This window comes from Rousettus aegyptiacus, unplaced genomic scaffold (genome assembly GCF_014176215.1).
Source record: "Rousettus aegyptiacus isolate mRouAeg1 unplaced genomic scaffold, mRouAeg1.p scaffold_m13_p_3, whole genome shotgun sequence".
In the NCBI taxonomy this organism is placed as follows: Eukaryota; Metazoa; Chordata; class Mammalia; order Chiroptera; family Pteropodidae; genus Rousettus; species Rousettus aegyptiacus.
In genome coordinates, this window is record NW_023416306.1 from 120,808,930 (window position 1) to 120,836,660 (window position 27,731).

The 27,731-nt window shown below is 34.9% G+C and overlaps 1 protein-coding gene across 2 annotated transcripts in view; it reads right to left on the minus strand.

Annotated features, from left to right (window-relative positions):
- Positions 1-209: 209 nt before the first annotated feature.
- Positions 210-27,731, minus strand: part of SECISBP2L (SECIS binding protein 2 like) — a 47,803-nt gene continuing 20,281 nt past the window's right edge. For both annotated transcript variants that reach the window (XM_036238895.1, XM_036238894.1), the window contains exons 8-18: positions 26,112-26,246; positions 24,661-24,741; positions 23,748-23,915; positions 23,451-23,592; positions 20,083-20,252; positions 19,142-19,274; positions 17,452-17,614; positions 15,468-15,688; positions 14,338-14,492; positions 10,902-11,121; positions 210-4,604 (exon numbers count right to left, since the gene is read on the minus strand). In XM_036238895.1, coding sequence (XP_036094788.1) covers positions 3,916-4,604; positions 10,902-11,121; positions 14,338-14,492; positions 15,468-15,688; positions 17,452-17,614; positions 19,142-19,274; positions 20,083-20,252; positions 23,451-23,592; positions 23,748-23,915; positions 24,661-24,741; positions 26,112-26,246 — 2,277 coding nt within the window. In that variant the 3' untranslated portion in view covers positions 210-3,915. The remainder of the gene's footprint in view (positions 4,605-10,901; positions 11,122-14,337; positions 14,493-15,467; positions 15,689-17,451; positions 17,615-19,141; positions 19,275-20,082; positions 20,253-23,450; positions 23,593-23,747; positions 23,916-24,660; positions 24,742-26,111; positions 26,247-27,731) is intronic.

Genomic DNA, 27,731 nt, shown 5'->3' on the forward strand with positions numbered 1-27,731 from the left:
CTGGCTAGACGCCTATGCTCATGCCACAGATCACATGAACCAACCAACCTAACGGAGACTTTCACTACTAATTCCTTCCTTAAGATTTTACAACCTTCTTTGGCAAGCCATGAGAACACTAAGCACTACTACTAGCTGTACTTTTTTTCTCTATCCTACATGTTGGGCAAGTCATAAATTCCATAAGTTCCTATTCTGAAATGATAGACTACATTTCAATAATCATTTTATTAGTTACAGAAGAATATTCACTAGTATTTACATAGTGCAAAAAAGCTGTGATTACTCCTAATATGTGATATAACAATTATCCTTCATACAGCAAAAGAACAAGATGAAAATCCCTTCTTGTTATAATTTGTACTAATTTTTGCTAGTTTTTTATTGAAGCATTACAATTAAGACATTAAATTATAAATTTACGTGGTATATTTAGAAATTAAATTACAAAATAATACAAATACTTTTATGGTGTGATGTGCCAACAAAGTTTAAATTTTTATAATTAATTAGGATTCAGATTTCATATCAGGCCAACAGATTGGTTGATTCTGTGATGTGTGTGAAGGCTGGAAGGCGCGAGGGAGAAGGAAGATGTCTGCAAATAAATTATTTCACAGAAAGTTTTTCAAATCAAAAAGGTAAAGTTTTTAAATGAATAAGTTAATGTTCTAACGTGTTGGCACAACATACAGAAAATACTTAAGTGACAGGGTTTTTTTAAAAGCAAACAGCAGCTTTACAAACAGTAATACTTCTTTATACATATATTAAAGTAAGAAATGTGTTAAGATTTAACATTTTATGTTAAAGAGTTAAAAAATGAATGTAGAGTTCACTACTCATTTGCACATTACAATTACCACCCCACCCACCTCCCTCAGCTTATTAAGAAATCAGACAAGTACATTATTTGGATATTAATTTCTCAATATTTAAACTATATGAATTCCTTTTGACTAATTCTTTTCCAAATACTGGAAGCATATAAAATACCATCTCTGCAAAAATGACCATGAGTCAAAGCCTTTATAAACTTTTCAATGTATAACAGATTATTTTCCCATGTTTAGTCAAAAGAAATATATTACATCATTTACAAACATATTTAAACCAAAAATTAATATGAACATTTGCCTTTTGAGAAGTAATCTTCACAGCAAACAAATCTACTAAAGCAGAAATCTAGTTCGGGGAGTGCAATTTATACTGTAATTCATATATTTATATATTGAAGTAGAAATCTAATATTAATTATTGCCAGTAAAACAATCTCTACACACTAAGAAAAAAAATCACTATGGTTTTTATTTCTTATGATGACGAACTCTTGCTCTTACCATTAGCTCTCCCTCTAGATCCCCAAAAGAGTCACTTGCCCCAGATCCAAAAAAACCACTTCCCTAATTTTCACACCTTCTCATGTATATAATATGCAGAAACTCCAGAATTTATCTAAAGGAAACAAATTATAAAGACATTATTAACACTTATTTAAGCATACTTTCAACATAGTAGCATTTCCTTTAATAAATTTTGAGTCGTCCTCTGGAGGTGACCTATCTCATAAAGGACTGTGGTCCCTTCGGTTTGCTGGCAGAAGATACTGCACGTGCAAGAACATTTATAGAACACATAATTGAATACTTCTAAAGTCTCTAGCAAAATGAAAAATTATTGGTGTTCTGAAGATTTCCTCAACTTCTCTTTTCATATAAATGTCAAAAATCTAAAATGACAATTCTCGTTCAGAAGAGATATAAAATTCAAGAAAACCTTTGGAAAGCCATTACTTCAATCAAGATCAAGAGTCTCTGAACCACTGACACCAAGCAAAGGAAATTTTCACCATTAAAAAGTATGAAAAGTCTTTAAATTCATTTTTAAGATTGTCAGTAGTTCAAAAACCCTATCATTTCTTTAAGCCAGATAACACCTCCAAAATGTGTAGACAGTTAGATCTGCCACATATAAATAAATCCATGATTACTATTTCAGAGGCTTCAGTCCTCACATGCTGTGTTCCTTTAAGTACTGGATACTTTGTGCTTAAGAAGTCTATACTGGAGAACAGTTTAGACAGGACGGTATAATAACATCCCCTTTTAGCACACTAATAAAGCTAACTTTTTCTACACAGCAATGTTCCTAAACTTTCATAATTCAAAAATACTAAATCATCAACCAAGAATCTTATCTCTCTAGTAATTAAATGCCAGCATTATAAAACACCTAAACGAGCACAGTAGTCCCAAAGAGTTCCCTAAAGAACCTGCCCAATTCTCCCTTTTCCCTCTGTGAGGCAAAGCTTGCTCCATAAAACCGGGACAGGAAAACCACCCACCTTCCTCGGTTCTGTGCCTGCTTACGGGAACCTGTACGTGTAAAACTGGGGTGTGTGTGTGTGTGTGTGTGTGTGTGTATTGGTCAGCTGGAGGAAAGATATAAAAATAAGTAACTTGTAATTCTCCCATCATACATAAACTTGTAAAGGTCACCAACTACCAGCTGGTGACTGACAAACAAATAAAACGTAAGTTTAATTTATCCCAAGCAGGTATATACATTCCTAGAGAAGGGCGGAGATAAATAATCAAGAATTATTACCTGTGTATATCTGCATACTCTAAATCAGCTAATAATTTCAGCACAATTAGAACAACTTTCTCTCTTCTTTAAAACTTCCTCTTCTAAGCCTTAATTATCAAGATACACATTATAAGTTGTGTAAAGTTCCTTTCCCTGACCTCCTATCAGTAACTACGGTTAGTGTTACATGGCAGGTGCTCAAGACTATGGGCAATACACACACGCGCACGCGCGCACACACACACGTATACATATAAAATATATATACACATATATACGTATATACATATATATGTATATATACATATATATATTTTATATATACATATATACGTATATATAAAAAATATATATATTTTTTAAATGGTGAAACAGTTTTTCACTCAAGACAAGTCTGGATACCCCATCAAATTCATATCTCAAATTCAGAAGGTCCTGAATCAGAAGCATGCAAGAGAACACACCAGTATAGGACTTTGTTTCTGGAGAGTTGAAGTGCTGCAGTCATATAATTAGTTACAGTTGTTCAATGTCGAAATTCGCCTAACTTTGTGTAAATATGACTATGTACAAAAGCATTCCTGAGGTAAGAAGCAAATATGAGACAAAACCTGGAAGGTCCTATCATGGGTGACTTTTCACTAGCAAAGATATTTATCACTTTCTACAAGTAAGGCTAGCTCTAATCTATCATGGTAGCTCCTTTGCTAGCCTAAGCATTAAAGGCTGTTTATGCCCACTGCAACTTTGATCAATTGTAATTGATCAGTGACCTCTGACGCCAGCATTTGTGGACCAAATAAAAGTTGTAACAATTTTTAACAAAAATACACTTTGTGGACTTAGTTACCCTCAGTCTCCCCTCTCCCCTCACACCCCAATTCTACCACTAGTTCTTTTTAAAAGAAGTCCAAACAACTTTTTGGCCAGACAAATCAGAGTGAAGGAAGCACAGTCTTGAAGCAAACATTGATAACTGTTCCTGTCCTTAGAACTTTGACCTTTAACTTTCCTAATGTTTCTAAATAGGTATTTTAAACTTATTTTCTTTAAAACCTATTCTTGTTCTTCTTTTAATCATTATTTTCCATAACAAAATAAGCTGAAACAATTCTGAATTTTCCACATAGCTCTTAGAAAGACACCTAGATGCTGATTAAAAGCTAAGCTACAGATCATAACAAGTAAAAGACAGCTACAAAAATATTTCTGTCAGGAATTAAATACATATATTAAATACTAGACAGTGCAAAATATTGAGATGAAGCATAAAAGATAATGGCTGTAACCCTTACACAGTTGGACAGAAAGCTGACATCTCCTGAGTTAAAGATCTGGGGGCGTATAATTAGCATCAGAGTGCTCACTGTTCACAGAGCTGCGACTGCTGGGCTTCTGCTCCTCCATACCTGCCGGGTGGTCAACAGTCCAGGCCTCACTGTCTATCCCTGGCTCCAGCACCTCAGGCACCTCTGCTTCCTCTTCCCCACTTTGCTCTGCATTGTCTTCTTCAGAGCCATTAAGGGTTTTCCCAAGCTGAAGAGTTTCCATTGTTCTCTGGGTCTCAGAGACCCAAGACTCAATTCTACTGTTGAGCTGCACTTCTACAGATATGGGTTTGTGAGTATAATCCTCCTCCTCCTCCTCCTCTTCCTCTTCATCATCTTCTTCTTCAAGCATGCCAGGAACAAGAGTGCTTGTAGTGCTAGTGATGGAGGAGTTCAAAAGATCTCTGCAACTGCCATCCAAAGAGCCTGTCTCGGTACTCTGCTGCGAGGCCCACTCCAGGTCATCCGGCTTCACTTCCTCTTTGTCACTCATTGTTGATTTCCCAGGGTTTGTAGCTGAGGTAGTACTGCCTGTAGCCACTAGAGACAACTGCTTATCAACGGGGGCTGTGTCACATGGAAGTTTACTGGGTTTTTCAGATGTGCTGTGTTTATAGGAAACTTCTCTCTCATTTTCTGATGTTTCCAGTCCATCTGAAGTTTCCACCATGTTTCTCCAACTTGTTTCTGCAAACATCAGAACACTGAGAATCATGCAACTCATAAAAGAGGGAAAAATAAATGACAAGAAATTTACTGGCTCACCAACTGATTAGAAAAACTGAAAACAGATTATTCTAGTACTAGATCAAATGTTATAAAAGGAAAATAATTCTCAAAAATACACATTTAAGATTTTTTTTAAAAAGGGAAAAAAATTAAGTGTATTAGTGCTTGAGAATGCAAAAGACTTTACACCAATGTAAATGTTCACTGACATTTACTGACATTCGTACATAAAATCCATATACTCATGAAAACCTAACTAACTTTTTTTTTCTGGCCTTGAGGTGTATGTATTGTATTCAAGGATCCACAAGTCACAGATAGCAGAGCCAAGATGTCCAGCAGAAAAAGTTCTAATATGACAGGTTTGAACCATGCTTCCTCAGCAATTTACCTGAGAGATGTCTTTTGGCCTGTTAACAAGACTTGTTTTCATTTATACGCAAAGAAGCCATCCATGCATTTCTGACATTTGTGAAAATTTGTTTTAAAATATATGTGGCTTGGCTTCACAAGTGATTTCGAGAGCCAAAAAAAAGAGTATTATTATATATAATACAGTGGTGATAATCTAAATTATTTTTGACAATTTAGAGCTAAAAATATACTAGGAATCCGGAGACAAAGGACAGCTGTCTCACCTCTTTATTTTCTTTTTTTTTCCCCACTTTTTTAATTATTAAAGTGTAACTGACATATTAATTAGTTTCAGGTGTACAACTTGATGATTTGATATTTGTATAGACTGTGAAATGATCACTATAGTAAGTCTAGTTAACATCTGCCACCATATATACTTACAAATTTTTTTCTTGTGATGAGAGCTTTTAATATCTATTCTCATAGCAACTCCCAAATACACGATACAGTATTATTAGCTGCAGTCACCAGTCTATAAATTATATCCCCATGATTATTTAATAATTTGTGCCTTTTCATCCCCTTTACACATTTTGCTGAACCCCCACCTGTGGCAGCCACCAATCTGTTCTCTGTATCTATGAGCTTGATGTTTTTATGTTTTGTTTTTGTTTTTTTAAGATTCCACACATAATTTGGGTTATACAGTATTTGTCTCTGTCTGGCTTATTTCACTTGGTATAATGCCTTCAAGACCCATCTATGTTGTTGCAAATGGGAAGGCTTCATTCTTTTTATGGCTGAATAATTTTTAATTGTATATGTAAACATACCACATTTTCTTTATCCATTCATCCATCAAAGGACACTTAAGTTGTTTCCATATCTTGGCTATGTAAATGATGCTGCAATGAACATGGGGCTGCAGATATCCTTTTGAATCTGTTTTTGTTTTCTTCGGATAAATACCCAGAAGTGGAATTGCTAGATCATATGGTAATTCTATTTTTAATTTTTTGTGGAACTTCCATACTGTTTTCCATATTAGCTATATCTATTTACATTCCCACAAACAGTGCACGACAGTTCCCTTTTCTCCACATTCTCACCAACATTTGTCATTTTTTGCCTTTTTTATAATGTCCATTCTAACAGGTGTGAGGTGATATCTCAATGTGGTTTTGACTTCCCTGATGATTAGTGATGGTGAGCATCCTTTCAGGTACCTGTTAACCACTTGTATGTCTTCTTTGGAAAAATGTCTACTACTCAGATCCTCTGCCCATTTTTAAATTGGATTGTTTGTTTGCCACTGAGTTTTATGTTATTTTTTGGATATTAACCCTTTACTGAATACATAATTTGCAAATATTTTCTCTCGTTCATTAGGTTGCATTTTCATTCTGTTGATGATTTTCTTTGCTATGCAGAAACTTTTTAGTTTGATATATTCCTACTTCTTTATTTTTTAAAATAAAAATCTCCTTCTACTTGTATTACAGCTGCTATTATATTTTACAGGTATAATGATTAAGTTGTAATGAAAAAGCACTATTCATTAATATATTCAACTTGATTGTCACCCATCAACTATATATTGATATGAACCACATATTGGATACCTGAAGTCAGGGCACAAAGTGTATAAAAATCCTTCCTTTCCTGCAGCTACTTCAAAGTGTAGAAGAAGTCCCTCCCACCACTCTTGCTTCTACCTCATGAAAAAAAAAATCTATCCCTCCTATATTCTCATTCTAAGTAATATTGTTCTCACACTCTCGAAGCAAAAGATACCTTATAGTAATCTTTGACCCTATTTTTCTCCCTTACTGTATCCCTTCATTCCACTGAACTCATAACTGTACCATGTCACTTCTAGCTCAAAAACTACTAAATTCGGTCACTACCGTCTTAGCTTGAGTCTTCTTTATCTTGCTGTATATCTAGTATCTTCCTATTTGGTTTTGTGAACTGATCACCTCATTGTCTAATGAGCTATTACCCTAGTAATTTAAACTCCTAAGCTTGCCATGAGCAAGTCCTTCATGATCTGACCCTTATCTATCTTTCTGGTCCCATTCACTCTGACCCCCAGTCACAGATTCCATGCTCATGGTCACACTAAATCCTCACTGCTCCCAAAAATCACACGCTTTCTGTTTATTATTCCTTGTTTTGGCTTTGCGAAGGCTTTCTTGACTTTCCTAAGAGAGAGTCACTAACTTGAACTCTCACAGTACTTTTTGCATAAACAGTTCAAAGCACTTGCTTTGTGTTTGCTGTCCCACCCTCTTTTCCCTCCTCATTCCCAGTCCTGCTCATCTGTGTATCCCTATAGTTGGCATACAGTAAGTGCTGGAGGGAAAAACCCTAACCATTAAAATGAAATTTTTCATATATATTATGCAAAATCAAAAAACAAAACAAACAAACAAAAAACCAAAAAACAAAACCTTTAAAAAGGCATAAAAAATTTTAAAAATTTATATGTACATTTACATTTCCTTCCAACAATCTTTTTCCTCCTTCAAAAGCAGTTAAGAATCCTGGGAAAATCTTACCACCCTGACAGTGAGTCAAAAACAAGAAAAAGAAAAGAGGTCAGCAACAGAGCCAAGCTGATCTCTCTCCAGACTTGGTCCTGAGTATTCATCTACTCAGTAGGAGAACTGAGAACCAGATGGGTCCTTTGGAAAGAAAAGGGAGGTATGTCCTTGGGAAGGAGACACAAGGAAACTCTGCGATTAGCCATCAAGTGTCTTGTTACAATGATCGAAGAGCCACTGAGGTCACGTATCCACAGGGGAGGACCCAGGCTCACACCTTAAAGTAATAGGTGAAGCTTAATCAAGTTGATGAGCACACAAACACATGAACATGACAGGGAGAAATATGGCAGGTAGAAAAGTGCCATCTTTCTCTAGGGGACAGGGGAGATCTGACTGTGGGGGGAGGAAGGGGTCTGAAGTACTGCATGAAGGCAGTCTAAAGCCAGAAAAGAACATCGAGAAATCTACTTTTGACGAAGGGATTAGAAAGTAAGTTAAAGGCAAGATCCAAGATCTCAACAAACCTGGAAATGGTACTTATCCAAATCTATTTATTTAGTTTAGCAGAACTTATTCAATCAATTCATATTTGCTTATTAATCCCTTCTATGCATTCCTGTTTTGTTTATTGGTTCTTTATAAAATTATCTTTTTAACTTTCAAGTTACGAGTGAGTTTGTCAGAGGATAAGGTGAATGTATTTCTTCCCTTAGTAGTATACACAAGGAAGCTGTCTTAGATTGCTGTATAGAGTAGATGAACAAGCCAATAAGTTAAAGAGCCTATAGAGGAAGGTGTGATACCAGAGTATAAGCAGGAAACATAGGATTGATGAACTAGACATTGAGGTTGTCCTCCCCTCAAAACTGCTTGGTCCTACCGAGCATTCATTCAACAGACAGGAAATACACATCACAGTGACTAACACTGAAGGTTCCAGTGAGACTTACCAGCTGTGACACTGGCAAGTTATTCATCTCCTTTCATCTTAGCTTTCTCATCTATAAAATGTAGTTCAATATTTCTTATCTCAGGGGATTAAATGCCTTAAAAATGTGAATTGCTTAGAAAAGTGCCCAGCACACAGTAAGAATTCAGTAACTGAGCTATTATTATTATATATCAAGTGTCCATTATGTGCCAAGTCCGTAATTTCAAAGAACTTACAGTTCAGTTGGGATTTACGTTCAAAACTATTTGTTTTATATAAGTATGACAGAACTGAGATACAGTTCAAGTAGAAGGAAAACACAAGCAAAGAACACGATTAAGGTGTACACAAAGGACAGTAAGACTGGGCTACCATAGAAGCCTTTCTATTCTACCAATAATTAGCATCCCTTTCACAGCCTTGTTTTTTCTCTTAAACCATGGAAATCAAAAGAAAACATTTTAACAACCTTACACCAGGATGGCATAAAAACTGCTATTTATAGCCTACCCAACAGTCATCCCCCATTTTCTTTCTGGCCAATAGAACCCCCAAATTTCTGATGGACTTGAACTCAGTCCCAGGGGATGAATAAAACAGTTCTTAGATCACCATGGCTATCCCATTCCCCTTTGCCAAAAAGTGTCTTGCCCAAGCCTCCCTTGCAAGCAGCTAAATGTAGTCACATGATCAGCTCTGGACAAATGAAACAAAAGAGGGAGCCTTCTGAAATTTTTTTCCTTCACTGATAAAAGAAGTACACTGCCTCAACCTAATGCTTTTGACTACTGTTGTGAGGTCCAGAGCCACCGCAGCTACACTTTTAAACATGAGATGATAAGTACAAGAATAAGAAGCCACAGACTGAGGATAAAAGAACAGAAAGAATGGAAGAGCTAGGGGACCTTAGTGACATTGTGAAATTAAATTAAATAATCTAATTTCCTAGTCCCCCTTAGTAGGTTTTGTTTGTTGCTGAATGCATCTGATAGAGAGTAACTTTATGCTTTGTTCTCAATGTTATTTATGATTATCTCCACTTAATTTTCTTGGTTCCCAGATAAACCAGCTCATAAATGCAGAATCTTTAAGGTTCTAAATCCCTCCTTAGCATTTGACCATTAGCCTATAGGATTTTTGTTTTGAATGGACCCTTACAGAAGAGCTAGACAAACCCTCCTTATTTTACTAATGAGAAATCTGAAGCCCAGAAATTAATCAATTATCCGTAAATCGCTTAAGCAGAGAGTAAAAAGTCAAGGCTTCAATCACTGAACACTTTAAATCTGGTGCTTTCTGAAAACATCTCCTAAACCTCTGAGAGGTTCTGTTCATAGCTTTTCTTTTCATGGGCCCAAATCCACAGCTTTATGAATTTGCAGCTTGCCTATGAGATCTGGCATATCACTACATAGCATGATCGCATTTACAAAGTTGGCACCTTATCTTCTTTATTTTCAACTAGTATCATTCCAGCCAAAGAAATACGTCTGCCTCTATGCCAGTACCACCTAACCTTGACCAACAGTTTCCTAAAGGCTCACAATAACTAATTATATTACCTCTGGTCTGCAGCTTTGTCCAAAGCATTCTGAACATTTAATTACAATCATGGCCAGAAAGACCAGGAAAGGGAGTGTGAGAAGAAAGGAAGATGATGAGGACTTGGTTCTTACATGTTAAATTTTAGGTGGCAACAAGCTATTTGGTAAACCCCCAGGTAGATTAAAAAAAGGAAAGAGAAGAAGAAAAAGCAAGTAGCCAAGTTAAGGAGGTGGTTATGCTATTTTTAAAAAGAAAAAAAAAATTAGGGAAACCAATCAGAAACTAGATAAAAAATGTGAAGGGCTTAAGAGTTTAAAGTGCTAAAGAAACAGGCAAGAAAAATACTAAGATGTAGAGTGTAGCAAATAACATTACTATAAGCATTATCCATAAATGCTATTTAGTCCAACTTCTTTTTTGACTACAATCAGATTTAACTCAAAATGAATGCCATATGTCTAGTTTTATAACTTAGACTTAAAAGTAGCCACGCCATCTATTTACTTAGAAAATACGAAATTTTAATAATTGAGTATAAAGTATTAAAATAAAACTTCCCAGAACTTACTAAGTTATAGGTCACAACTATAGTGCATTTTGCTTTTTAAATCTCTTCAAGGTTTTTCTTTTCTTTTTTAAAGGTTTTGGAAATGTGACCAAATGCCAGGGTCTCACAGAAAGCCTCAGCCCTAAATATTCTCTCAATTTTTAATGGACATGTTTAATGCAACCTTTAAACCAAAATTTTCAGGAAATTTTGAATAATCACAAAGATAAAAACGAAAGATGGCATGGAAAGTCATTTTCGAATGATCTTAATCACTAGAATTATTTCAAAATTTAAGTCATTTAAAATGGTATGTAACAACTTACCATACTCCTTTTCATTTACTTCAGAGATGGGTTCAGAAATAACACTGCAGAAAGAAATGGCGCTTGCTGCAGAGGGATTACGAGAATGCCCCATGTGGTGGGGCACCTTTTTCACGTTCTTTAAGGCTTCCTCCGCCTGCTCTTGCTCCATTGCTGCAACCATATCTTTATATGCTTTCCTGGCTTCCTCAGTGAGTTCTACCAACTTATTAAAAAGGCTCTAAAAATAAAAAGATTTTGATTAGTCCACTTTTTGTTACACTTTTTATTCCTAATATTAGCAATAAACATCTCTACTGTTTCAGAATCAGATACACTTTCAATCAACACAGTCCAAATGATATGTAAACCACAGAACCTTATAAAATACTCTGTAACTTACATACATTGTTTATTTAATTATCATGATCTGAGAAAGTTTCTTGATTCAATACTAGTCACTAAGTGTGATATATGAAAAGTTCCTGTAGAGTTTATTAATTCAACAACTGCACCCTTTAGCACCTGGCACTTAGAGTGGGTACAAAGACCACTAGAACATCACTCTGCTCTCAAGGAAAATTCCATGTGGCTGGAAGGAGAAAACAAGAGACAGCTATGATTTAAGGCATAGTATCTTAAATGCTTTGAGACGTACAAAGTGCTTTGGCCTTTGCAGAAAATGTTAAGTTTAACTAACTGCTGGGCATCAGTGAGAAATTCATGACATAATATAACATCTGATAAATGCCTTGAAAAATAGGTACAATTTTGAGAGATGGAAATAGTGCATTCTTAAGCCAAGCATCCAAAACTATGAATAAAGATACAGACTTAAAAAAAGTACAAGGCTTGTTTGGGGAGCAGTGAAGAAACTTATGTGAGTTAGAACACAAGGGAACGAATGTATGGAGGGTGATGTCCAAGGATGTAGAAGATGGCACTCTCCACAAGAACTAAAAGTTTCCTGTAAAATGTTTCCTTTGTGGAAAAAGTTGAAGGAGACTAAAAATAAGTGATGATATGGCTAGCGGGGGCCTTGAAGATGATGAAAATATGACACTTATAAGACAGACAAGCCATAGATATTGGGACAAAGGCAAACTATGAAAATAGAATAAAGAACTTGGAAGTAGAGTGGGGAGCTAAATAACCAGAAGTTCTTCCATCAGTGAAACAGAAATAAATATGAATGGAATTAATAATTCTAGTGAAATATTTGGTGATAGAGCATACTCATGTTAATAAAAATGGCAAAATTCATACAGTATTAAAGTTGTACTGTAAAAATCATGATGTTTAATGATGTCCAAAGAAAACTGGAGCTTCCATGGCCACGAGAGAGACAATCAAAAAACAACTTTTAGTAGTTCTTACATCATAATTCAACAACCTTCTACTCCTGTTTAATGTCCTGATTTCGTATCACAATGCAAAACACTCATACATTAAGTAAAAAATTTCAGATGGTAAACATGACCCGGACATTTGTAAGAATACATTCAATTCTACATATAAAATTGCATGTTCAGACAAAAGGAGAAAAAGTGCCACACAATTTTTTTCCTCTTACCAAGGCACTGTCATTTAAGTGTAAACCATAACAAGATGAAAGCATGGCAAAAAAGGACCATATTGCTATAATATCTCTGAAAATTAAACTGAAGAAAAACAAACATAAGCTGCATGCTTTACCCAGATGCAGTTCAAACTGTTTAAAGTAGCAGGTACGATAAACCCTGTTGCTGTGTTGATTTTTTGGGAGGATGGTGTTAACCACCAGTAATATGAAAAATATGTTCAGGATTTACTTATTTTAAAAAAGAGAAGATGGATTCTGTTAAAAAACAGCCCCTATGTGTTATATATAATCGGCTACATAAATATTTGCTTGCAATGTTTAAAAGCCAATAAAAAGAAAATAGGCATATGGATATGTGATTTTGAGTTAACATTGGTTTTATAATATAAATAAATCAAATTGCTGGGAATAAAAGAATATAAAAGATAAGAAAATAAAATTGAAGAAAGAAGCTATCAATGAAGAAATAAGCCTTGAATATCAGTGTAAGGACAGGAAGGTTAATTCAAAGGTTAGTTTTATCAGATGGTAAAAGTAACTTAGGTTCACTATGACATTACTGCAAATGGATAATATATCAATATTTCCTTTACCTCTATTTTAACAGTGTATTTGGTTTAAGCAATAACTTACCTACCTCAAAACAGTAGAGGGCAAGTAAAACAATGTACACACAAAACTGGCAAGCATAAAAATAACCTAGTATATATATATATATAAAATTCAGTAGGAAGTCAATAAAATTGAAAACAATATGTCAACTTTTCCTGACCTTGATCCCATTCATGTTCCATAAAACTCTAACAGTGAACAAAAATGGAGTACATTTTAATCCATTGTCTTATATGTGATCCTTCTTTCCCATGGAGGTATTTATCCCCCAAATTCTCATGTACTATTCAGACAGAAATACATCTACCACAGAATTTATTAAATGAGCATTTATCATCTACTCATGCTCAAGCAGTGTGGGAAGTGCCAGGGATACAAAGAAAAGGGACCTGCCCGCAAGGATTCACAGTTGAGGGGCAAAGAAACACAAACTACAGCAAGGCAGTGTGATATCTATTACTGGAAAAAGCATGGGCTACCGTGGGAGCACAAATATTAATTATATATTCATAGAGAATAGGTGAGTAGGTAGATGATTTCATGGGTGATTGGGGAAAAACTGAATGGACAGGGAAATGGAGGTATGTAAACATGATTACTGGATAGGAACGGACACTTAAATATGTATAAATAGAATAGGTGGGAAGAGGGAAGACAATTCACCAGTGGTGTCACAAAATACTTTAGCATTAACAAAAAAAGTCTTAAAAACATCAGTTAATAAAACATTACTCTAAATAAATAATCTTTATATTATCAGCTCCTATGGGCACAGCTTTATATTTGCTGGCTATGATAGGAAGAGAAAGGTGGCATGGGTGCAGAATTATTCCAACAATTGGTTTAGAAATTTCATTTATAAAGGGAAATCCTCCTCAGTTAAAAGATCCTTCTCTCTCTTGACTCCTAATACATAAAATATAACCAACATTTAGATTGAAGAAAATTATTTTAAATTGTATAATATTGGATAATCTTTACCCAGCAGTTAAATACATTATTAAGTACTACATAGTTGAACCCAGAAAAAAAAAAAATACACTGGCAGAAATAGGAGCTAAACATGTTTTCAAAATGCTGTAGGATTAACTTATGTAAAGGGTAAACACTAAAAAAGGAAATTTAATAATACTCAGGAATTTTCCACTCTTGGAGAGTCATCACCTTCAAATGCTTAAACAACACTGGCATGTGTCGACAGAAAATGTACTATCTGGAGGTGGGGTGGTGGGTAGTGAGGAAGTGTATGTCTTCTAGCCTTACCTCAGCACCAAAGTAGTTGAAGATTCCCACTACACTGACGGGAACCAGCTTGTTCACACAGCGTCCTAGAGCTTTTCTTCCAAGGGCAAACACAAAGGGAATCTCTTGTTCCCGTGCCATGGCTATAACATTATAGAGAGCCTCATCCAGGCCACCTGAGAAAGCAAGCCCACGTAGAGGTTTTAATTTAGTTATTTCCAAAATAGAGCTATTTTAGCACCCAACAGTTAAAGCATAAAACACAGCAGCAAAGGATTCTACAAATGCTTGTGGCACTTAGGCTGTTCTGCACATTTTCCTATTTGAATTGTATTATATATGGATATATGTACATATTTTCTTTCTCCCCAATTAAGTTCCAAATTCCTTCAGTGCTAGTGTTTTTGTCTCTCTACAGGGATTAGCATTAAGGAGAGAAATTTCAATTCAATAAATATTTGTTAAAAAGTTAATTAAAATGCTTAATAGTGGCTGATTCCTTTATCCAATCTCTCAGATCAAGTAGCAACCTATCACATGTATTAAGACTACATACATTACTGTTTTTATTGGTATTTCTCTCCTTTGGAGAAGATGCCTGCTACTGCTACTTGATGCATCTGTCTACTCCAATCACCTGAAGTGGCTCCTTGGTGAAAAAGAACAAGGGTACACGACATAGTACAAAGTACTTGCATGCTGGCTTAACCAAGAACCTCTGTATGTAACTGATGGTTTCTAAGAGACAAATCACCATAAGCAGAAGCAGAGACCTTATCTTTTTCCGAATCTTTTTAAAGAGAAAACGGTCATTAAAGAAAGGTAATATAAAAATGTAAAAAGCAGATTATACTTGCAGAGGTAAAGAAACACACTCTTATCAGGCCCCACTCTGATTACACAGAGGGCACACTTGGTTGGCCTAACTTAAATCCTTCACTAGTGTTCACAGATGAAGATGTTCTTTACAATCCAATCTTGATTTTATTATTAACTTCGGGTAAAAAAAAAAGATTTCGTTTTCCTTCCTCAGGCTCAATACTATATTTTAGCCTTATACTCTACTAAGACATATGATTTCCACTTTAAAATTCACTGTATATCCTATAATTATACTAAATAACTACCAAAACACTTCTGAAGTAAAATACCTTTTGACTGGATTTTTTCACAATTTGGAGAAATTATAACACATTTGATCTTGTTTAACTTCATATGTTTTGTAACTTCCCTTAGACCCATAACCAGACGTCTCCTTGCTTTTGCTCTTACAGGATCCTTTTGGTAGATGCGTTCCTGGAAACTGACGAGCTCTTGAAGAAGAAGAGTCACACACTCATCGATCTCTTTACAAAGAACCTGATTGCAGTACCTATAAAGGAAACCGAAAATAAGTAAGTCTGTCCTATTTGTTTTTCTATAAAATTACTGTAGGGAAAAAAATATCAAGAGGTTTTCATAAAGAAAATCAAGTCTTTAAAACTCTCACTCTTCAGTCAATTAAAAAAAACAAACAGGAGTTTTTCTGAATTACAACAGATTGGCTTTTGCGTAAAGAAAAGATCAACCTCAGGGAAGTATCCAGACTCCCAATTATTAAATTCCTAAGGATATAAATCAAATGTTAAGACTACTATTAGATAAAAAACAGATATAATGTTTTTGGTAAGGAGACAGAGTTATTTCATTCTAATAAATATTAAAGACAATTCTAGTAGGAAAGAAATATAACTTTGTAGACACTAAATGAATGCCCTAATATCAATGATTCATCCTCCACACTTGGATAAGTCAGTCTCTGGGACACTGGCTTCCTCAACCATAAAAATAAGGAGTTAAGTAAGATGGCCTCAATGGTCCCTCTTACTCTTTTCAAAAATCTATGGCTGTTGAGGATGAACTCAGTAATTAAATTGAACCCAAAACATATCAGTTGAAGCAACTAACTGAGGCTCTTTGTGATATGTATGGCTATGATGCAAAAAAATAGAAAGGAAATAGGTGAGAGGACACTATAGTTATTAGGGGTAAGAAGTCCTCCAAGCTTACTTAGTCCTTACATACTCTACTTTTCTAGTTCTCATCCCTAATTTCTACCATAAGTAAGTACTTAACAAGGAGAATTTATGTCATTTTTAATCTAGGAATAACCAAGCAAGCAAATTTCCACTTCTAAATTCCATTATATAGTGGGAAAATCTAGGCCTACTTTTTTTAGTGAAAAAAAAGGTTACATTTTGGGAATTTTATTTTATGTTTATGTAAAAAGTGTTTAAATAAGTATGACACTAAAGTCAAAAGAGAAGATGTAACTAGACAAACTGAGGAAAGATTAACTATCATAGTTAAAGTATGCAGAATTAAAGAATGAAATTAAAAAAACATCAAAAATGCAATTTTCTTCATTGTTTTTCTTTAAGCTGTTTATTTCATACACATATAACATTTTATTCTCCAAGTTTTTCCTTTGCTCCACATCTGTTATTTGACATTAACTTCACGAATCTAAACGAGGTAACAAAAGCAATAGTTTAAAGAAAAGCAATAGAACAAACCAATGTGGTTTGGATTCACACAGATTTTACTTTCACCCTGGGATTTGTTCATGTCAATTTTAAAGGTGCAATTAATTAATTTACACAACTGTTTAAATCCTAAAATCTTTCACAGCAATAATTGTTAGTTCAAGGTTATTCAGAGATGGGCAATCTAAAACTTAGAAATATTTGCGCAAAAACAAATGGCTTCACGTAATGCATTCACTTCACGTAATAGGGTCTTAGAAACTTGGTTTTACTTGGTTAAAGAGTTTTTTCTGAAGGGCCAATAATATAAACAAAAAAGCAAAAGCATTTGAAAAGCGAAAACCTCAGTACAGCATTTTATAAATAAGACATAAGAGGCCAAATTTCTAGGGTATAAACACTATCTGATATAAAAAGAATATATTTACTTTCAAATCACTTTCACACACTGATAGCTGACAGAAGGCAAATGCTTTAAATAAAACCACCTGGTAAACAAAAATCAAACAACTTAAGATGTTTGGTGTTTTGTCTGCTCAACCCACCAAGTATGCTCATAAATATAGTCAAGGTATAACTATTCAACCTCAATAATGAGACTAAAACTTACTCTCTAAATCTTTTGCTGTGGATTTTGGTTATTGTTGAAGATGCCATTGGACTGCCTATCCCAGAACTAGCTGGAGAGCCTTGTGACACAGGTGTCATACAGTACGGAGAGTTCTGACTTGCTGGAGAGAGTGAAGTATCACTGGGCATGCTCAATCCAGTATCTGTGGAGATGTGGGGTGAGGGGAAAAAATTTAAAACTTCAAATGCTAAAAAGCTCTATATTAATCAACACAATTTAGAATGGCAGTTGTCTTTTGTATCACTTCCAAATTCTCCAGAAGCTAACAAGTTGGACATTGGTCATATCACAAATAAACATTTCTCACACGCTACAAAAATAAAGTCTTCCTACTACCTCTTAAAATATACTCTTAAAAATCAAGCACAGCCTGCAAGCCTCCACAGAAGAGATTTGTATTATCTAAAACATGTACTCCTAGATTTAAATAGAAGAACAAAGCTATTAACTTCTATATGCAAAGATATTACTCATCTCCTTCATCTCTATTTTTCCTATTCCTTACAAATTATACTTTTAATAATTTGCTGCTGACAGTGATGAATTCTACCTCATTCATTCTCTATACACCATTCCTGATGCTCTAGGCACTACCCTAGCTTCTCTCATTTGGTCTTTACTTCTGTGCTCAGGCAGCTGCAGTTTTAGATGCCATTTCTTAACTGCGTCCTTCAGTTACTGTTTCTTTCCTAAACGGCTAAACTTAGGAAATGAGCTAGTATTTTTATATCCAGGCCATTAATTAGCAAAAGTTACATATATAGCCTCTTATCTCCCTGCTGGATTATAAACTTTTTGCAGCAGGACCAGTCAACTATTTATCTTTATTACATTTCCTGCCCTTCCCACTCCCACTCCAAATTACCAAAGTACACATGGTAGATGGTCAATAAACACCTCCTGAATGAACAGATGGATAAATACACCTAAATTACAAATACAATGATATTTAACTAAGCGTAAAGGGGAATCTTAACCAAAAACGTCCTGGCTGAACAATCCTTAGAAGTAAACTTATTTTTCAAAACACAGAACGCTGTTAACTTAATCTACATATAAATCAGATTTAAATGTATTTTTTTTAAAAGCTGAGGAATAAACATATGCCAGCAGAAAAGGGACCTAGCCAAGTCTCTTTTAAAAGCTTTCTTCCACAGTAGGATATTATAAGGACGCTATGGTTTTGCTGAGGTCCCAACTAGAATCACATGTGCTGGCTGCTGTACGGGACTCAATCTTACTGACAGACTGGACTCTGGACTACAACAGGCTTTGCAATTCCCTACTGACTGAGTCATAAGCAAGAAAGAAAATGAAAACAACCGGAAAAATAGCTGCGAAAAAGAGAGCAAACAGTGTTCTAGATATAAAAGAAGACAAATGAAAAGAGCTGCGACAGTTAGAGGATGCATTGGTGAGATCATAATTGTGAGGGTTTACCAAAAATTCAGGGTTTCAGTCTCAAAAATGCCATCGACCTATCATGTAACACACTGCTGTCCCTTCCTTTTAAATATCTCCCTACAGAAGCATCTTCCAAAAACACCATTAGCAAAAAGAAAGAAATTTTGATAAAATATAGAGTATATCCTCTAATTAGGAGAATAACTACCTATCAATTAAAATACTCTAAACCATTCCATAAGAAGGGGAAAAGGGTTGATCTTACCTTCCTGGGAAACAATCTCCTGTGGTAAATCATCAATAAAATCTAAGTGCATTTCTATTGGTTCCTCAGATCCCAAAAGATTGTGGTCCACAGTTAAACGGCCCTTCTTTTCTTCTCTTTCTTTCAAAATAACCTAAAAGTCATTACCAGTCTTTAATTACCAATCACTCTTTATGTACTGAATGATTAAAATGTTCACTATTACAAAGGTACAGCAATTCACATAAAAATGGACATGAGGATTTTGGTTGGCTATGTGTTTAGTCGGCTATGTTTCGCTGGCTAAGTAGAAACTGACTGGCAAAAGGTAAATGTAGTTTTACACACTGAAGCTGAAGGAAGTACAAAACCAAATAAAGGGAGGCAATTCTGCCATATCATACTATGGCTATAAAATATCTGCTACACCCTTTAAATTCTGGTTGACAAACCAGAGTTTCTCTAAAAATGGATAAAATAAGTTTCAAAACCAGGTCATATATTTACATTAGATTTACATTTTGTAGTTTTCAACTATTTGGAGATGGATTAACTCATTGTGCTCCTCCTTACAACAATACTGAGAAGAAAGCAGATATTAACCCCTGACTTACAAATGAAGAAGATGAGGGTAAGGAAGGTTTGCTAAATAAAACTACATAATAAGCATTGAAATTAGTATTAGAATCCAGGGCTTCTGAGTCCTCGGATCCAATTTTTTTGGATGCTAAAATCTTTCTATAAGAATTCTTTCTTAATATTTCATCTTCCAGGGCCTTACTCAACGCAGAAAGATAATCATGATGCTGACGATATCCCCAAACCTGAATTAGCTAGTCACTGTCTTTTTGCTGCCTAGTAACACTCTGCAATAATGTGTTGGCTAAAATGCTACAATTGCTTTTGCAAAGATCTAAAGCTTTCTTTACCCTGTAAAATAAACACCCCAGATTTTGATTTACCTTTTTAAGTGCTGTGGGCCGTTTTAGTTTTGCAATTTCCTTCTCTTTTCCTTTTTTTGCTTTAGAGGAAGTAATATCCAAAGAATTAAAGGAGGTCAAACAGGGCTGACTTTTGGTTATAGATTTTCTGTTAGTAGAGTCTTTAGTGTGAAAAGAAGCTGCAGTGATCACTAAAAACAAATAAGAACATTAGTTTTATTATTATGGCCAACTCCACATACTTTTACATTTTCTAATAAATCTACAAAAACAAGAACATCCTTCTAGAGGAAAATGAGACATCAAGTTGTTGGAGCAGTACATAGCTGTGTAGTGTCCCCTCAGACACAGCTTTCATCCATTTTTTTAGCCTCCATAAGATAAAGAAGACAAAACCAATACAATTAACTAATTTAGCAATCCAAGGTAGGGATATATAAATTATCAGTACTATTCTACTGCAAGCAACCCTCAAGCATGGCAATTCCTTGGAAGTGGTCTCCAGTCAGAACTAGTCTACCTCTAAAACTTCAAAGCTCAGCACCTCCCTGATTTCTCTTGAACCTTATATAATCTATCACTTCTGTCCACATTTCAGTCTGTCAAGAATGACAATTTCCCCTTCAGCTGCAGTTTCAGTACTATTAAGCAATTCTTTTATATCTGATTGATACTCTCATTCTCCAGTGGCTACCCCGAAATCCTTCAGCAGTCCTAAATCTCTAATCTCAATTTCACTCCAGAGGAAAAGCTACTTCTCTGAAAAGATGTTATCCAATAGAAATTTACAAGCTACCCGAGAGGAGGCAGCAGGCATTCTTACACCTGTCCATGGCTCACCAACCACCTCATTTCAGGATTAAGTCCTTGAAGACTTTGTTCTATCCCTTCCCCCTTGCAGCATTCAAGTTCCTCCTTAACACCTAGACTCTTTTATTCCCTAACTCCCAATGAGAAGATAGAATCTTTTCTATCTAAAAGAAAGGAAAAAAAAAAAATCAATAAAACTCTTCCCCTGACTGCCTTCCTCTCAGCTAAGGTATCATTATTCTCTTTCCCTTACTTGTTAAAATCATGAATAGTCTGCTTTCTCATCATCAGTAATTTCCAGATCATTACAATCTGGTCTCCGCCCTATCCACTCTCTTGAAACTGCTCCTGTCAAGATCCCATGTAACCTTGCCTTTGTCAAATCTAATTCTCTGAGTCTTCCTTCTATTCTTTTTTTTTTTTTTCAGCATTTGGTACCAAAGATCACATCCTCTTCCTCACAATTCTATCCTCATCTTCTGTGACATTGTATGCTTCTGTTTTTTTTTTTTCTCTCAAACCTATTTTTCTAGTTCTTTTTCCTTTTATTCTTTAAATCTGAGCATTCCACAAAGTTTTACCCCTAAACATCTTTTTCCTAATTTGTTTACCCCTCGACAATCTTACATATTTCCACAGCAACAACAATCATCTCTATCTGAAACTTACCGGCTTCTAACCTAAACTGCACATACATAACTATAAATTAAATAGGAACCACTAGCATCTCCCTAACTAGCATTTCAAATACAACACGGCTAGAGTCTGTTCTTCCCAACAAAATTCTTCTTCCATGACGCTTATTTTGTTAGGTATCATCACAGCCCTTACCACCACCACAATCTTTCAAGTCAGAGTTTAGAGTCATCTTTGATCTGTTTCCACATTCTATCGGGGGGCGGGGGGGGGGACTCTTCTACAGGTTCATAAAACCACTGGTATCTTTCCTAAGGCACTACTTTATATTAGTTATTTGTGTATGTCTTTCTCCCCAACTAGAATATAAACTTCTTTCCATACGTATATCTTAATCATATCTGTAATCTCACAGTTCGTGACATCTTTGCATGGAATATTTACATTTGCTTATATTAACATTTGCTACATGAATCGAACTTGTAACAATAGTCATTTGAAGTATCACAGGTTAACAATCTCCTCCATAATAATTAGTCAACATTTATTGCATGATTATAACCCCGATACTCTTCTAAGCACTTTACATATCATTTATTCCTCAAAATAATCCTGCAGTAGGTATTACTATTATTACCTCCATTTTAATGTGAGGAAATTGAAGCACAGGAAGATTAAATAACTTGTCAAGGAAATACATGAAAGAACAGGATTCAAATTCAGGCTGCTCAACTCCAGAGTCCCTGCTTAGAGCCACCTGGCCATAATGCCTTCAGAATACTGCTCCCAGTTCCATTCCATAGAGTCCTTTACTCTTCGTGAGATGTTACTACCACTTTCTCCACCTCAACAACATGTAGTTCTAAAGCTTATTAGCAGGCATTCAATATTATTTTTACTACTAGTTACTCAAAGCTACGTTTCAAACTGGATAGGTTACTAACTATAGATTTAAACATTTTGCACATAAGGTTAAAGTTATACACTATTACTCATCTTTTAATATAAAAACAACAGACTCTTTACAAAAAAAAAGAGAAAACAACCAAAAAACAGAAAAAACAGAAAATGCAAACTTGCCTCTCGATATCAGTGTTTTGTTCAGTGCCTTTACCTTCCCTTTATTTTATTCCTTATCCTTTAAAACAGACTATCGAATGAAATGCAGAGACCACATCAGAACTGCTGAGCTCTAAATTTGACAGTTTGCTAAAATATAAATCACTGTTTCAGTAAAAAGCCAGATCCTTCTCCCCTCTCCCTTCTCCCTCTCCCTCTCTCTTTCACATGCACACACACATATACACACATATATTTTATCAAAACACCTGTTTCCTACTTGGTTTTAAATTGGATAATGTAACAGCTATAGAGACAAATTACTTGTGGTTCTTAAACTTTTGAAGAAAAAAATCTGGTTGGTTCAAAATGTACACCAATTGACATTTGAACAGAGAGACCTGAAGGACCTAAGGAAATAGAGGTCCAGGAAAAAGAAATAACAAGCACAAAGATACTGAGCTAGGAGCATGCTGGGTGTGTCTGTGGGACAGCGAGAAGGGTAACATGACTAGAACAGTATGTGCCAGGAAAGAATGATGATGAGGGATAAAAAGGTAACAGGATCAGCTAAGATATGGCCTTAGCAGGACTCTGGCTTTACTCCACGTGAGAAGAAAAGTTACTAGAGGGTTTTGAGCTGTGGAGGGATATAATCCAGCTTGTATTTAAAAATATAACTCCCTGTAAAATAAACTGGAGCTGAGGAAGGACAGGTTAACGTAGCACAATGATGGGGGCTACTAGCGTAGCAGGGGAGGAGCTGGTGAGCAGACTCTGGATTTATTTTTCATTTATATAATTTAGATTAACAACATGTAAAGTATATTAGCAAAGTATATTAGCAAACCCAAAGAACGAACTGCTCAGACCAACGACATCACCTGTACAGGGCAGAGGCCTGGTATTAGTGATTTGCCGCGCTTTCATCGCCTGCTGTTGTTTTTCCAGAGCTGCTAACATGTCCCCCAAATCTAGCTGCACAGGTGTCTTATTTTTTTTTCCTGCTGCCTTCGATAAAGCTTCCTGCAAGGTAAACAGGAAAACATTTATTTTTTGTTTTAGTATGAAAAGTGTGGCAATTTAAGATGATATATAATCAAATATACTGCCATTCTTTCTGTCCATCCCCCTGAACGTACCAAATACATTATTACATTTGTTCATAAAAATGTATATACCTGTAATTTTTTTTGCTCCATACTTATTTCTGAATATTCTTGAGCTGTGGCAAGGGCTGCTGCTAAAGCTTTCTTCTTTTGACTTTTTGCACGTTTAGGAACTGAAGTTGTAATGGGAATTGGAGTCTGAACTATATTGATTGGTGAGTTTTCAGGTAAATCATCCAACTATGATAACCAAAGAAAAACATTTATCAGTGATTCCATCAAAGTGAAATCATAAAGAAAGACAAAGCAGAATGTGGGATGTTCTACTGTAGGGAGCTCCAATCCCTGGGCTGTGGACTGGTATTGGTCCTGGCCTGTTAGGAACCAGGACACCCAGCAGGATGTGAGCGGTGGGTAAGCGAGTAAAGTTTCATCTACATTTGCAGCCGCTCCCTAGTACTAGCATCACTGCCTCAGCTCCACCTCAGATCATCATGCATTAGATTCTCATAGGAGCACCTGTCCATGGGGCCAAAAAGACTGAGGACCACTGTTCTACAGTATAACTAAACTAAATTCTTCAAAGGATTCACTGTCATAAAGAACAGAGTGTGATGATAGGACCATTCTAGACTGGGAAATAATGGAGAGAGAAAACAGTGTGATGCAATAGGTGATGTTTGCACCCAGGCTTGCAAATCAAATAAAATAACTCCAAAGTAAAGTTCTGTGACAACTGGGTAAGTTTCAGGATGAACTATACATTGTGTGATGTCATTTAATTAATGCTATTTTCTTGTCTATATTGAAACTACGAATTTCAAATGAAAGTGTCTTTGTTCTAGCTATTCTGAAAAGAAATATTAAAGTACTAAATACACTGTTTCTTCTATACCAGGCTGTACCTACCTATATTTCTTTTCAAAATAGCTATAGTTGAACAGATTTTCAAATATTTTGCTTATATTTTTAAAAAGTCACTTACTACTTTTGAAGAAAGTTTCTGTTGAATATTCTCGTCTTTAGCATTTCCATTCTCATTTAGTTCTCGAAATCCATTTTCATCCTAAAATAGTTTCACATTTTAAGTAAAAAGAGTTCAAAGAAATAAACTCTTAAGAAAAAATTTTTATGCTAAAGAGTAATGTAAAGTTCTAATATTAAACTATTTAAAATCAGTCTTAAAAAGGAAACATTTCTCACATGCTAAAACACAGCTAATTTAATTGTTCAAACATGGTATATCCACACGTTGATCCTTTGTATTTCTGCATGCCCTATGCAATTTTTATTAATAAATTCTACCGTAATAGAAATTAAAAAATGATTTTTATCACATTTCAGATAATTTGGAAAAAAGATTTTTTAAAAGATGGCTTAAAATGCATTTCGTTACTATGGTCCCCATCCTACATTACTATACACACCTGTCAGTAAGGTTAGAAGTTAAAAAAAAAAAGTTAAAAAAATCTTAAAGTAATTTCTTAACCAACATCCTCCTTTACAATGAAAATTAAATCTAATATCTTTTACTAAATGTAATGTGGAACCAATCATATGGTTAGTGCAAATAATAAATCTGCTACATGTACTGTTCTTAATAGAATAAGACGCACTCTCGATTCTTTAAGGTCAATTATTAAGCTTATCTAATATATATCTCTAGCCTCTGGGCTCAAACACATTTTCCAGTTTAATCTCCATCTATTAACCTATTTTACAGAAACAATGACTCAACAAAAATGAGTTGCTCAAATTAGTTACCTGAAATGTTGTTCACCATAGTGACACAAACAAATGCTACTCACCTTTAAAATCTATTCCAAATGTTATTCCCACCCAGTCCAAATCCAAAGGGACTTGTCTCTCCTTTCAACTCCAACCTCACTCAAGAAAGTACTTAGGAGTGGAGTGTATATGTCAACATTCCTCTACTACACAGCAACCTCCTTAAGGGTCGTATGTTTACTCACCTTAATGAATCATTCAGACCACCTTACTTTACACATATAAATAGGCCTCCAACAAGAGTCAATTAGAACATAAACTTGCCTGCCTGTTAAAGAGTCACCTTGCTAGCAGCACAAATTTAGACTGAATTATTCAAATCTGAAAAACTTGCCAAATAGACCGAACAATAACAAAAACTATGGAAAACATTGTATACAAGGTGAAATCCATATAATACCAAGTTCTATCTCTACATGTTACTTCAACAATGATGAATATTCATGACAAAAAATGTATTAAAGTAAAATTAATGAAGACTAACTGTATAAAACCAAGACAAAAATGAGTCAGTACTTCTAATTTATGTACCAATAGTAGAGTCACATATCTCAACATAAAAAGTACTTACCATACTATAAGAAAATTAATTTCTTAAATTTTTTAACATTTGTGAAAACAGTTTACAAAAAGAGTTTAAAAAAATACCTCAAAATATAAAGACTCAGAATTTGGGTCGCCTCTATGAGAATGATTGGGGTTTAACTGCTTATTATCTTGTCTCTTTTGCAAATTCTGTCTTCTTTCTGAGGAAGTACTATGTCCTCGGCATCTGAATCCAACCTAAGCAAACCCCGGGGGCGAGGGGTGAGGGGGAGAAAATATGTCTAATTACTTTTAAGTAAATGTTTTATTGAAGTTTAACATATTGAGAGATAAGTATACAAAAGTATACAATGCAATGAATTTTCATAAAAGTACATCATTTATCATAAAAGTTTAAAACTTTTAAGAAATAAGGTCATAGGGAAAGTATGAAAAATAGTACTAGTGCATGTTACTTTACTACCTCGTACATGAACATTTGTATCAGCTTTATTCGTAATAGCCAAAAACTGGAAACAATCCAGATATTTTTCACTGAGAGAAGAGTTAAACTCACTGTGATACATCTATACTATGAAAATGGTAGTTAGCCACAAAAAAGAATGAACTATTAATATACCCAACCACCTGGATAAATCTCCAGAATTATGCAAGTGAAAGGCAATCCTAAAAGGACTGTATGAGTTCATTTATAAGACATTCCTGAAATGACAAAATGATAGCCCAGGGGAACATATTAGTGGATATTAGGGGATTAAGGAAAGGCTGGAGGGGAAGAAAAGGGAGTGTGGCTATAAATGGGCAACATGAGGGATCCAGTTCTGTATCTTGACTGTATCAATGTCAACATCTGAATTGTGCTATTTTATAATAGTTTTTGAAAATGTTACTCTTGGGAAAAACTGCACATTACCCTTCTTATCAAACAATTATAAATCTTCCAAAATCTATAGATTTAAAAAAAAAACTTAACAGATTAAAAATTGGAAATCTTGTTTCTAAGAAAACAGATTTAAGAGAATAAATCTTCGTTCAATCACGTAAATTATTATTAGCCTATTAACAAATTTATAAAATGTTGAATTGCCCTGGGACAAGGAAAAAACACATGAAGCATTTCAAGAATCTTAAGAAAATTTAAGTTTCCCCTCTTCAGTACCCAATGCAGCTAATATGAAATGCCTCTCTGAACCAGAATGCTTAGAAGATGTGAAGTATGATCTTTACTATCAGTTACCCCCAAATTCTAAAAACAAACAGAACTTGAAGCAGACCTAGATGGAAGATGCTGGTATATAGGCTCTGTACTTTGAAATCAAAAATATGCACACAAAAGCCTGGAACCATCTAGCAATTTCCATGCTAAGCAACTGGTCTAAAAGATTTGCTGTTAAATAGAATTTTTGTACTCTTTTGGGAAATAGGCTGTATGACAGAACTACAGGCCAAGAGGATAGTGACACATCAAACTTAATTCTTCTTTAGAATATGCACTATGATTCCTATAACCTATAAGCACCTGTTAAGAAACTAGATAATTTCTCAGATACCCAAGAATTTCTTGGTTTTAAACATTTGCCTCATCTTAAAATAGGCTCATGAACACAGACAGAGAGATGGAAAAAGGAATACCTATGTGATGAACCAAATTTCAATAAAACTGTAGACAGCATCTACCTGATAGAATGTTCCCTGAAAAGTTATTTCAACTTAATGTCCTTT